At 49.1% G+C, this 13,719-nt stretch overlaps 1 protein-coding gene across 3 annotated transcripts in view; it reads left to right on the forward strand.

The window, feature by feature from the left end:
• The window catches only part of TTC39A (tetratricopeptide repeat domain 39A), a 43,477-nt gene that overhangs the window by 1,773 nt on the left and 27,985 nt on the right, over nucleotides 1–13,719 (forward strand). For all 3 annotated transcript variants that reach the window (XM_005872494.2, XM_005872495.2, XM_014544804.1), the window contains exons 2-3: nucleotides 8,014–8,118; nucleotides 13,046–13,177. In XM_005872494.2, coding sequence (XP_005872556.1) covers nucleotides 8,054–8,118; nucleotides 13,046–13,177 — 197 coding nt within the window. In that variant the 5' untranslated portion in view covers nucleotides 8,014–8,053. The remainder of the gene's footprint in view (nucleotides 1–8,013; nucleotides 8,119–13,045; nucleotides 13,178–13,719) is intronic.

The raw sequence follows: 13,719 nt of genomic DNA on the forward strand, positions 1-13,719 counted from the left end.
ACTAACTGCTGGGAGGTAAGGAGCAGCCCTTTGCCTTTCCGAGGCCCCAGTCGGGAGGGGGCCGCTGCTGGGAGCCTGGACTGCCGGAAGGTTACTGGGTGGAGATGTGGCCCAGGTGAGCTGGGAGTGGCGCCCGCCCAGCCTGGAGCCTCACCACCAGGGACAATATTTGCCAAGGCCTCAGGGCTAACACTTGAACAGGGAGGTGGCAAGGCTGGTGCCAGCTAGGAATCTCCACCGGGCCTGTGGTGCGCTCCAGGCTGAGGCTTGGCAGTTGGGTGGCAGGGGATACCTGGGCTGTAGAAGGTTCACGGAGAAGTCTTGACTTTTTGTTGTATGACTTTGGCCAAGTCCGTTACCTCCCTAGACTTACTTATTTATTTTTAACTGACTTTATTGGGGTGATATTGGTTAATAAAGTTATATAGGTTTCAGGTGTACAATTCTATAATATATTATCTGTATATTGTATTGTGTGTTCACTGCCCCAAGTCAAGTCTCCTTCCATCACCATTTATCCCCCGCCCCTGTACTCTCCCCTATCTCCCCCTACCTTCCTTTCCCTCTGGTAATCACCGTACTGTGATCTGTCTATAAGTTTATTTGGGGGTTGTAATTTTGTTCTTGATCCCTTCACCGTTTTCACCCAGCCCCCAACCCTCTCCCCTCTGACAACTGTCAGTCTGTTCTCTGTATCTATAAGTCTATTTCTGTTTTATTCATTCATTTATTTTGTTTATTAGATTCCACATATAAATAATATCATATGGTATTTGTCTTTCTCTTACTGGCTTATTTCACTTAGCATAATACTCTCCAGGTCCATACTACACTACAGTCTATCTATAGATTCAATACAATTCCTGTCAAGATACAAATGGCATATTTCACAGAACTAGAACAAATATTCCAAAAATGTATATAAAACAAACAAATAAAAACACCTCAAATAGTCTCAGCAATATTGAGAAAGAACAAAGTTGGAGGAATCATGCTACCTGGTATCAAAATATACTACAAGGTCATAGACATCAAAACAGCATGGTGCTGGCATAAAAACAGGGAACAGAATAGATCAATGGAACAGAATAGAGAGCTCAGAAATAAACCCATGCCTGACAAAGGAGGCAAGAACATATAATGGGATAAAGATAGTCTATTCAATAAATAGTGTTGGGGAAATTGGTCAGATACCTGCAAAAAAATGAAACTATACCACCAACTTACACCATACATAAGAATAAACTCAAAATGGATTAAAGTAGTGGTTCTCAACCTTTGGGTCGCAACCCCTTTGGGAGTCGAACGACCCTTTCACAGGGGTCGCCTAAATACATCCTGCATATCAGATATTTACATTACGATTCATAACAGTAGCAAAATTACAGTTATGAAGTAGCAACGAAAATAATTTTATGGTTGGGGGTCACCACAACATGAGGAACTGTATTAAAGGATTGCGGCATTAGGAAGGTTGAGAACCACTGGATTAAAGACTTAATATTAGACTCGAAACCATAAAAGTCCTAGAAGAAAACATGAGCAGTAAAATCTCTGACATTTCTCATAGCAATATTTTTTCTGATATATCTCCTTGGGCAAGGGAAACAAAGAAAAAATAATGAGACTATATAAAACTAAAAAAATTCTGCACAGCAAAGTAAACCATCAACAAAGTGAAAAGACAGCCCACTGAATGGGAGAACATATTTGCCAATGATACATCTGATAAGGGGTTAATATCCAAATTTATTTAAAAATTCATACAATGCAAAAGAAACAATCCAATTAAAAAATGGCCAAAGGACCTGAATAAACACTTCTCCAAAGAGAACACACAGATGGCCAATAGACATATGAAAAGATGCTCAACCTCACTAAGCATCAGAGAAATGCAAATTAAAACTACAATGAGATATCGCCTCAAATCTGTCAGAGTGGCTGCCATCAATAAATCAACAAACAAGTGTTGGTCAGGATGTGAAGAAAAGGGAACCCTTGTGCACTGATGTGAGAGAGACATCTATTTGTTGCCTCCTGCACACACCCAGACCAGGGTGGGGAATTGAGCCTGCAACTGAGGTACATGCCCTCGACTAGAATCGAACCCAGGACCCTTCAGTCCTCAGGCTGACGCTCTAATCATTGAGCCAGATCACCTAGGGCCCCATTTACTTTATAGTCTTCTTTTAAACCAGTGGTTCTCAACCTTCCTAATGCCGTGACCCTTTAATACAGTTCCTCATGTTGGGGTGACCCCCAACCATAAAATTATTTTCATCGCTACTTCATAACTGTAATTTTGCTACTGTTATGAATCATAATGTCAATATCTGATATGCAGGATGTATTTTCATTGTTACAAATTGAACATAATTAAAGCATAGTGATTAATCACAAAAACAATATGTAATTATATATGTGTTTTCCGATGGTCTTAGGCGACCGCTGTGAAAGGGTTGTTCGACTCCCAAAGGGGTCGCGACCCACAGGTTGAGAACCGCTGTTTTAAACACATAAGCCGTGGCAGAGACCCTTGAAGCCTCTTGTGGACCTCCTCCCCACGTCCTCTACAGAGATCATTGCCATCCTGAATTTTGGTTTTATCATTTTTATCTGTTTTTATTCTTTTGCTGAGTGTGTGTAAGTCTAAAAAAATATGTAGTTTGTTCTTACTTTAAAAGTTGTATACAAATGGAATCATACAGCACGAATCATTCTGCAGCTTCTTCTCACTCAGCTTCAGGTTTCTGAGATTCAGTCCTCCTGATCCTTGCGGCTCCGGTCCCCACTTGCCCTGATGGGATGATGTACCACTCGATGTGAGGCTCCCATTTGCTTATTTACCCAGCCTCCTTGATGAGCACTGGGGTGGTTCCCAGTGTCTTGCTTTTCAAACAATGAATATTCTCATACGATTGTCCTTTGCACATATGTTAAGTGTTCTTCTAGGTTGCCCTAACTAGTACATAGGTAACTAGTACATAGACAGTGATGGCGAACCTATGACACGCGTGTCAGAGGTGACACAGGAACTCATTTTTTTGGTTGATTTTTCTTTGTTAAATGGCATTTAAATATATAAAATAAATATCAAAAATATAAGTCTTTGTTTTACTATGGTTGCAAATATCAAAAAATTCCTATATGTGACACGGCACCAGAGTTAAGTTAGGGTTTTTCAAAATGCTGACACGCTGAGCTCAAAAGGTTCGCCATCACTGACATAGGATATAATCATAGGGGTCATAGGATATGTAGTAACTAGTACAGTGTGTACTGAATCTTTTAAAGTTACTTCGTTTCATTATAAAAGTAGAGCTCCTCAATAAAAGAAATGATGGAAATATGTAATCTTGGGGGGAAAATACTAGTCACTAACTTTTTCTGTGTGCTTCTCATTGTGCTTACATTGTCTCAGTTGTCCCCCGCCTCCCATTTTCTTGCTGGGGAAACAGGCTTATAGAGGGTAAAGCACCTGGCCAGGTTTCTCCCATAAGTAATTGCTGAGCTGCAGCTGCAGTCCAGGGCTGTCTGCCTTCAAACCTCTTGAATGTCATGCTGCACTAGGCCACGCCAGCCACCTCACTCCATGACCCGTGATACTTGCTTTATGCAGAGCTAAAGGGGAGTCTTTGGAAGTAGAGTCACAATCATATTTGCAACTTAGAAAGATCACATTAGAAGTGCTAGCTCCCCATAGACACATTGCCTTACCCTCTGAGCCAACGCTCCCCCTGAATGGTGAAGCAGGAAGTGAAAAGCCCCTCCCCCACTGCACCAAGGCTCCTGCCATTGGTCACCAGCCCTGCTTCATGCTCCATCAGCTTAGTTCCCCCTCCAATCCTGTTTCCCCAAGGCACACTGGAGGGGCTACCGTCACCACTTGGGAGCTCAGGAATACATTGGCCTGGCCCAGCGCGGTGGCCTCAGCAGAAAGCCCTTGAAGACGCAGGGAAGCCTGCGGACAAGTGGGGACCTCAGCCTGGAGGGGGAAAGACCTGGCGAGGTTGCTTTTGCAGGAAGCATTTCTGTCTTCCAGGCTCCTGAGAGGAGCAGAATAGGCTCCTGTCTTCACTTCCTTATCTTTCAAATGTAGATAAGAGCACCTGCCTCTTGGGACTGGTGGGAGGATTGAGTGAAATAATTAGTCATCAATTTAGATAACTTAGTGATACTTCCATGGCAGTGGTGGGCGGTTGTTAGTGCTGTTATTAAATCAATGGGGCCAGCTGTCCCTAGCCTTCCAGCGCTCCCAGACAGACAGCCGCGCTCCCCTCACCCTCCCACCCCGCATCCACCATCCACCATCCACCATCCACCCAGCAGGCTGTCCAGAGGCCTGTCTTCCTGCCCTGCCCTACAGCTCCTGCCTCCTCCTCACGCGGGTATGCCTCCAGCCCTTTGCTCACACTCTGTCCCCTTCTTGGACTTTTTTCTTCATCTTGTCCTCAATTCAGTGCCATCTTTTCCAGAAAGCTTCCTTGAGAGTCCCACCCCCACTTCTGGGCCTCTTCAGCCTATTGGCTGTCACTGCCTCTGCCTGCAGCTGTCCTTCCTATAGACCAGCAGTTCTCAACCTGTGGGTCGAGAGCCCTTTGGGGGTCGAACGACCCTTTCACAGCGGTCGCCTAAGACCATCGGAAAACACATATATAATTACATATTGTTTTTGTGATTAATCACTATGCTTTAATTATGTTCAATTTGTAACAATGAAAATACATCCTGCATATCAGATATTTACATTACGATTCATAACAGTAGCAAAATTACAGTTATGAAGTAGCAACGAAAACTTTTATTGTTGGGGGTCACCACAACATGAGGAACTGTATTAAAAAGTCGCGACATTAGGAAGGTTGAGAACCACTGCTATAGACCATGAGTTCCTGGGCCTGCTCTGTGTCCCTGGGCCTGGCCCAGAGCCAGAGATTAGTGGGTATTTGGGGGGTGGGGGGTAGGAGGGTTGGGGATGGGAGGAGACCAGTCCCAGGGCCTCCCCAAAGCAGCGTCCGGCCCAGAGAGGTCAGCTCAGACCCAGCTCACTGCAGTGAAGTGGAAGAGGCGCTGGGAATATGTGCCTCTGTGTTGTCTGTCCATCTGTCTGTGCCTCTTTCTCTCCAGGTTGTTCCTTGGTAGGGGGTGAAGGTGGTGGTAGGGGGTGTTGCACAGCAATGGGAGGCAGGCTTGGCTCTGGAATTGTGTAGAGACGCACCTAAGCTAGGACAACAGATGTGACTCCCTGGGCGGAGCTGGTGGGCACTGGCTCACGCAGAATCTCGGGTTAGAACCCGCGTTTGGGCGTGTGACCTTGGCCAGGTCGCCTCTCCTCTGTGCCTCGGTCTCCTCACCTGCAGTGGGGAATGACCTCTCTTCCCATGGCTTCGTGAGGGCTCAGGGGGGAGTGCCACTTCAACACCGGGGGCCACTGTGCTCACTGCTCTCCACTGAGTCATCCAGCTGAGATGGGTGGGCTGAACACCAAGCTAGGCCCTGGGCAAGAGGAAGACACTGTCCCCGCCTCATGAAGAGAGGGACAGGGGCCGCTTGGCGTGGGGCCGTTTTGGCCACAGAAAGGAACTTGGTCTTTATCCTCAGAGTAACGAGAAGGCAGTGAAGGAGTTCAAGTCTCGGCTGTTATGAGAGGGACAGATTAGAGGGAATAACACTTCCAACATTCTTCCTTAAAAAAAACCACCGAGAGGCTGGACGGCTTACAACAAACATCCTTTAAAATACATTCCTGAGCTGCTACAAAGTAACAGAAATCCTCTTGAGCCAACAATAAAGCGGGAGCTCAAACCAGGCTGGTAAGTGAGCTGAAGCCACAGCCACCTGGGGGGATTTACAGATTCCAGGAACCCAGATCTCTGAGTTTTAACGGCCACTCAAGGGATGGGAAAGAAGGCCCTGGGCCTGCCCACCCACAGAGCCAGGGGTTGGGACAGAGCCTCCGCCCCCACAGGAACCTGGGACCTTCAAAGGGTGGCCTCCGCAAACAGGGGCCTTGACCAGGAAAAATATCCACCGCCGCAAAGGGAGACAGCCGTTCTGACGGGGACAGGAAGGTTCCCTAGAGAGTTATACATGTCGCCCTCACACAGATTTGGGGTTTGAAAACACACTACCTTTGTGGTCCTGAAAATGTTAAGTTAAAAAAGTAACTGAAGTGGTCTCAGGGTGGTGGTGCCCCAGGGAACCTGGAGAAATGAATGAAAATCCTCCCTCGAGGAACATGTCCTCATCCCAGATGATCTCATCAAATAGGAGCTCACGGTAAAAATACGAAACACACCAGCAAACAAGTCACTGTGATGGACAGGCACCAGAAGCAAGAAACAGCAGAATTCGTTTCTCTGGGAGTCTAAGATACCAGAACTGACACACCGACTATAAATAATTGTGTTTAAAATGTGTAAAGAAATCAAAAGTGGACTTGGAACAATAAAGCAGGGAAGAAAATACTGCCCACGATGGCCAAGCAGATTTGAAAAAGAACAAAGTGGAATTTCTGGAGATGAAAACTAGAACCACTGAAATGAAAAACTCAGTAGACAGGATAAGTAGCAGATTAGACACATCTAAAGAGAATTCGTGAAATGGAAAAGCTAAAGAAATTACTCAGACTCTAACAGAGAGAGTCAAAGAGGTAGAGTTGAGAGACATGAAACATAGAATAAAATGGTCTAACACAGAGAGAGAAGGGATAGGAGGGGCGGGAGTGGAGGGGGAGTCTCCATCAGACGGGCCTGCACTGGAGCACTGGGCCCTGAGGGGATGGGTTAAGAGTTGTTCAGAAGGGAGAATTGATAGGGCGTAGGGATGGAGTAGGAGAGAGAGGCCAGGGAGAGGGATCTGTGAAGGATGACTATCAGATTTCTGGCTTCAAGCCCTGGGTAGAGGGGTGTCATTAAAGACTGGGTGAGAACAGATGAGGGAGAACAAACAAGAGTTCATTTCTAAACAATTTGCCTGGGAAGATCTGCTGATGCATCACAGAGGGGGAGACATTAGAGCTGGGCCTTAAGGTATGTGTAGGAGTTCACCTGGTGGAGAAAGGACTTTCTCTTTTTTGGAGGAAAAGGATCTCCTTTCAGCAAGATCGTCGAGGCCCATTTTGGAACCTTTGCTCACTCAAAAGAGACATCTTGAGAAGAGACATTTTCAACATCTTCAGATAGGACTTTGGGATCTCCTAGTTTCATCTCTCATTTTCAAATGAGGAAGCTGAGGTCCAGAAAGGTCAGAGGTTTGTTCTCCTAGCCTAAGATTCTTCATTCATTCATTCACTTAATATTTATAAAAAACTTACTTTGTACCAAGATACCAGATGCTGGGGATACAGCAGTGAACAAAACAAAGCTTCCTGCCCTCAGGAGGCTTATATTTTAGTGGAGACAGACTATAAACACAAAAATAAGTTAAAAGTGTATGTCAGAAGATGGTAAGAGCTATGGAGAAGTGTAAGGACTGGAATATGTTGGAGATGCCACTGGGAAGGTGACCCTTGAGCATAAAAGGCCCCTGGCAGCTCCTACGTTCCGCCCACTGGAGCCCATTGTGACAGTGTCTCTGGGTTCTAGAGTGCAGGCCCGAGGGGGCAGGAGAAGGCCTGGAGAAGGAGGGAGAAAGGGACGGACGAGGAATTTAGTGGGTGGGCTGTGCCCCCCAGAGGGGGGCAGAAAGGCCCAATGGGTCAGAAGGGCCACAAAGATTCTCTTTACCCTCATGATAGGTAAGATAAATTTATTTCTGAGCTTTCCTGGCTCCCCTGCCCTCACTCCCCCAAACCTCTCCCCATTCTCAGATGTCACCCCATTCTGCTCTCCTCCCACTTTAGGAACACTTAGAGGTGGGTCCAAATTGTCCTTGTGTCCCAGCAGGCAGCCTGGAGGAGCTCATGACAGGCCTCCAAGGCCCACCAAGGAGCTCAAGTGGTCCCTGTAGGCTCTGTTCCAGCCAGGGGTGGGGTTGAAGTCCCCGTCTCACACCCCGTGTCTCTCTCATCAGGACGCCCGTGAACAGCCTCCATGAGGCCCTGGACCAGTGCATGACCGCCCTGGACCTCTTCCTCACCAACCAGTTCTCAGAAGCACTCAGCTACCTCAAGCCCAGGTGAGCCTTAAGCCCAGGCTGGGGTAGGAGGTGTGCGTGCACAGGCGCTTGTGTGAGCCCACGTATGGGTGTAGGGATGGGGGTTGTTGCGTCATGGAGGACCTGTGTTCTGCTGTGAGGGGATCCCCATGGAACTGAATGCCTTCAACCTCTGGGTCACCATGACCCCTGAGAGTCCCATAAAAATGGCCCAGGCTCCCCATTCCACAGCTGTGAGCAGCCAGGCCTCCCCAAGGTCACTGTGACTTCCTCCCCCGTAGGTTCTTTCGGCCTCTTCTACTTTGATTTCTTGTTCCCACTGAATCCACTGGGGGTTTCTTTTCTATCAGTTAACACAGCCCCTTTTTATCTTTCTCTAAAGTGCTAATGACTTGGGTTGCCTTTACTTAAGCCTTGTAGGGTAATAATGACAGTCATTAATTCTTCTAGCATTTACTGCCTTATTTCTGAATAATATGCTTATACTGCTCTGTTTTTAAAATTTGTTCAGTTTTTCAAAAACTGAAATTGAGATAAAATTCAGGTACCATAAAATTCACTCTTTTGTTACTTTTTACTTTTAAACATCATCTATTGGTAAATTTAGCTTTCATTTTAAAAAATCTTATTTATTGATTTCAGAAAGAAACAGGGAAGGAGAGAGAGAAAGAGGGAAAAAACATTGATTTGTTGTTCCACTTATTTATGCATTCAGTGGTTGATTTTTGTATGTGCCCTGACTGGGGGATCGAACCCGCAACCTTGGTGTATGGGGACAACACTCACCACGGAGCTACTCAGCCAGGACAGAAGTTAGCTTTCTTATACCTCTGCCCCATCTCCCTTCCCTCACCCCCCTCTTACCATGCTATCACAGTATTTGGCTAGATCAATAATAAATGTTTACATTATTATAACTATGTAGTTAATGCTCCTCAAAGATTGTAAGGCTACATTTTCTTTCTAGAATTAATCAGTCTCTTTTTCATTTGCCTAACTTACTATATGTATTTCCTGAACTCTTTGTAACCGCTCCCTCAGATCATGCTGTTATGAGTTTTCCCCTAACTGCTCAGACATATCAGGCGAGCACTCAGTCTCTCCTTGTCCTGGAAACCTGCCTCCGGGAGGACAGACAGGTCTGCTGGCCGCCTCCCCGCGGTCTCCGGAACTCTCTCTGCTGCTTTCCTCTTTGCTCGATCCCAGCCTTTTCTCTCTTGTCTCTTCTTCCCTCATTTTATCAGAGCATGTTCCTCCAGAAATTTTTTTTTTATTATTAAAAATAAAATCCTGACCTGAGGATATATTTTTCATTTTTCTTTTTTAGAAAGAGTGAAAGGGAGGGAAGGAGAGAGGGATGGAGGAAGGTATGTGCCCTTGACCGGGAATCGAACCCTTGACCCTTTGGTGTGCCGGCTGGCGCTCTAACCACTGAACACATTTAAGACTCCAGAGGCAGAGCCATTCTGTGGGATGAGGAGGAGGTCAAGGTGTGATCCAGGGGATGGGTGATTGGGCACCTGTTGCTGGTTCATTCAGCAAAACCTCATGAGCTCACCCATGTGCCCAGCAGCGTGCTGGGGTCCGGGGCTGCAATACTGAGCAAGGCCTGGGCTGTTCTCAGTGAAACAAGCCATAAGGGTGCCAGGATTTATACCTGGACCCCAACTCATGTGGGGAGGGGCTGGTCAGGAAGGCTTTAGGACTGGCCACATAATTTCTGGGGCTCATTGCAAGATGAAAATATGGGGTCCTTTGCTCAAAAATGATTAAGGATTTCAAGACAGCAATAGCAGAATATAAAACCAAGCATGGGGCCTTTGTAGGCACGAGGCCCAGTGTAACTCACAGATCACACACCACAAAGCCAGCCCTGGATGGCCGCCTGGAGGAAGTGACATTTATGCTAAGATGGGCTGGATGAGAAGGAGTCAGCCAGGTGGAGAGGACATTTCTAGGCAGAGGGAACAGGTTGTACAAAGGCCTGGCAGTGACGGAGGGAGGGGCTAGTGTATTTGAGGAGCAGAGACACTTGGCCTGGGTGGAGTGAGGGAGCTGAAGCCGGTCCCAGAAGGGGGGGGGGGGGGGGGGGGGGTAGAGGGCTGGGTGATTGAAGGCGGACGAGGGGTATGAGTCCCCCAGAACAGTGGTCACCAACCTTTCGGACTTCTCGGACCACCAGTGGTCTGCGGACCACCGGTTAGCAACTGCTGCCCTAGAAGGTGCTTGGGCTGGAGAGGAGGGCAGTGAGGTGGGGTCTGAGAGGACCAGAGAGTGGGATGGGTGGGCTTTAAGGAGAATCAAGTAAATAGAGAGGCTTGGAAGCAGGGGGGGCTACCCTGCCTTCCAGCCTGGAGCAGCCTTGCCCAGAGAGGTCCTCAGAGTGGGGCCTTAGGCTGGGACCCAGGTAGGAACGTGCCCAGGAAGGATCAGTGAGGGTGGGTCAGAGTCGGGAGGCCCAGATAATGGGGACAAGGCTGGCTGACAAGTAGCTGACAAGGCCCAGAGCCTTGGCTACTGGCGGAGGAGGGAAGGGCTGGAGGCCACTGGGCTTAGCTGACCTCCAGGTGGCCAAGGAGTCCCTGGTTCCATCACCAGCTCTTTTGGGGGCTCTTCCGATGCCCGCCCCATCTTGATAGCTGGGTCCAAGCCCAGACGGTGAGAATCCCGGGGGGCGTGATGCGCCACGGCTGGGTCCAGTTCAGAGCCGGGGGGCTGTTGCTCCCCGGGGTCTAGATGTTATATGTGCAAACAAGAACTTGGAGTGTCTGAAGTCAGGGAGGTTGTCATTCCACTGTGTCCCAAATCCCAGTCCATACCTTAGTTGGGGAGCTTCTAGGTGGTGGGCTGGGAGGGGCCAGGAGCATGCGGTGGCCTTGGGCCTCAGACTGGAAATTCCACTTTGCCTGCCAGCTGCCCAGGGGGCTGTTCTTCCTCCTGGGCCCAGCACCAGACTGGGCTCAGCAGGTGGGGCTGAGTGGGTGTGGCTGAGTGCCTGGCCTTAGGCGTGGGGAGGGGGAGGGAGTGGAGGGGGTATTAAGGGAGAGAGGGAGAGAAAGGCAGGGGCTTGAGAGTCAGGCCTGGTGGCAGGGGTTATCTGGGGAAGCATGGGTCTGTGTGCTAAAGAAACCCCTCTTTAATAAGGAATAAGCTTTTATCCTGGGCAGTGACCCTTGACCCTGGCAGGACATGGAGAAACTCACATTTGTTGATCATCAGTGATATGGCCCTGGCCTGGGCATCCTCTTTAAGCAACCAGAGTCCTGGGAGAGAAGGGTCATGGTATGCATTTTACAGAGGAGGAACTTGAGGCTCAGAGGGGCTACAAGACTCACCAGAACCTCACAGCTGGTAACTGGCAAAGGCCAGATGCCACCCTGTGTCTGAGGGACTCAGAAGCCTGAGTTCCGCCCCCACTGCAGGCCGTGGCCTCCTTTCCACAGCCACTGCCCTCAGATTAAACAGTCCTAGCAAAGGTCTGGGAGGTGAGGACAGTCCCAGGCTGGGGAGGTGTGGCGCCAGCCACTGGTTTCCTTCAAAGTCTTTTAACTCCCTCACCTGAAGGTGACCCAGAAGTAAAAGAGCAACTTAACCTACAGAGGTGTTTTGTGAATGAGACTAGCAGGAAAATGGGTAAAATCACGTGATTTTTCAATCGCACAGTCTATAAACCTTAGTCATCTCTCTGCCCTGAAGTTCCCAGCATAGCCTGGCACTGAGGAGTTTCCTACGTAATTAATGAGGGGATGTAGGGAAGGGAGTGAAACCACGGCAGCACCTACTGTGTGCCAGGTAAGGGTACTCCCCAGCCAGCCCACAAGGACCCGGGCAGACCAGCATGATTGTTCCCATTTTGTGGGAACATAAATCAAGGCCCAGACACGTTCTGACTTCCCCAAGTACAGAGAGGGACTGGCATTGTTCTCATTCCAACTTGCCTGCTGCTCTCTCTCTCCATGTGTTAGACTAAATGTTCCCCACCCCCCACCCCAGCCCCAGCACACCCTTTCGTTGGGGAGGCTGGAGGGAAGGCTTCCTGCCTGAGGTGCACTGGTGCTGAGGCCAGATGCATCCTCACAAGCTCTGTCCCTGAGGTGCCTGCTCTGGGGAGGGAGCTGTGACTCTGCAGATACAAGCTCCGTTTGAGCCTCTCCGCAGTTACAGACACAGGATCCCTGGACAGGGAGCCCTGGATTCCAAGTGGCCTTGATGCTCAGGGAACAGGAGGGGAAGGGAAGGGTATTTCAAGTTGAGGGAACAGCATGTACAAAGATCTGGGAGGAGGGAGACTGTGGGATTTTCTTGAGGAGAGCATGTGGGGTTCAGTCTTGAAAGCGACCAGATCACAGGGCAGAAGCAGAAGTGACAGGACCACCGGGCTGGAGAGGTGGGCAGGGCCTGCATTGTGTGGAGCCTCGGACCCAAGTGTTATCTCTTGGAAGGTGGAAGCCTGGAGGGTTTAACCAGAGAGGCTTAGCCAGAGAGCAGTGTGATCTGAGGGTAGACTGGGAAAGGCAGGCAGTGTGGGGAGGAGGAGGTCCCTGGAACAAGCACGGGGGAAGCCCAGGGGTGGGGCTGAGGATAGAAAAGATCCCGTGGAAAAGACCGGCTCCCTCTGCCTGCACCTGTGGGAGGAGAGGCAGAAGGTAGAGGTGGGCCCTGCCTGAGTGCTGGGAAGTGGGGCCTTAGGCCAATTTTGAGTCTTCACAGCAGCCTGTTGCTGTTATCTCTACAGAACAGAAGGGAAACTGAGGCTCAGATTTGGAACGTCACTTGTAGCCACTTTGCTGGGATCCCAGGTCTTCAGACCTTGGGCAAGTCTCTGCCCCTCCCTGGACCTCCCTTCACCCCCAGGCAGAATGGGAGGGGGACGGTGGGCAGTTGGCACAGGGCCAGCTGTCTCTGACGTTCTAGGAGTTGGTGCTCTCATGTCCTTTCTCTCTGGCAGAACCAAGGAGAGCATGTACCACTCACTGACGTATGCCACCATCCTGGAGATGCAGGCCATGATGACCTTTGACCCTCAGGACATCCTACTTGCTGGCAACATGATGAAGGAGGCGCAGTTGCTGTGTCAGAGGTTGGGCCCTGGGGCAGACAGGGCTGAGGGGTCATGAGGCCCATCCTTCTGCCACCCTGGCCTATCCCAGTGCTTAAAATGCCATTATGAGCACTGCTGCTTTTGGCAAAGAGGCTGTGTCCCCAAGGCTAACAGCCGGCCTGTCAGCACTGCCTCAGGAAACTTGTTATCTGAGCCACTCACTGGGCTCCCAGGGCCAGGCCTGATTAAGAGACACATTCTGGCTCTGTCATTAATAACTCTTTGACCTTAGGTTGGTCCCTCTGGGGATTCGACTTTCCCATCTATAAAATGGGTCCGATGACAGGGTTGTCATGGGGACTGAATGAAAATACAAGTCACAGGACCTGCTGTGTAATTGGTGTTCAGTATTGTTACTGCTTAAATTAATGAATCAATAGACCCTGAGTGTTTGTGCACAGGTGACTGTCATCCACTGGGCACACAATCATGCTTGCCCTAGGCCAGTGGCCGGCAAACTGCGGCTCGAGAGCCACATGCGGCTCTTTGGCCCCTTGAGTGTGGCTCTTCCACAAAATACC

This window comes from Myotis brandtii, unplaced genomic scaffold (assembly GCF_000412655.1).
Source record: "Myotis brandtii unplaced genomic scaffold, ASM41265v1 scaffold382, whole genome shotgun sequence".
NCBI classification, from domain to species: domain Eukaryota; kingdom Metazoa; phylum Chordata; class Mammalia; order Chiroptera; family Vespertilionidae; genus Myotis; species Myotis brandtii.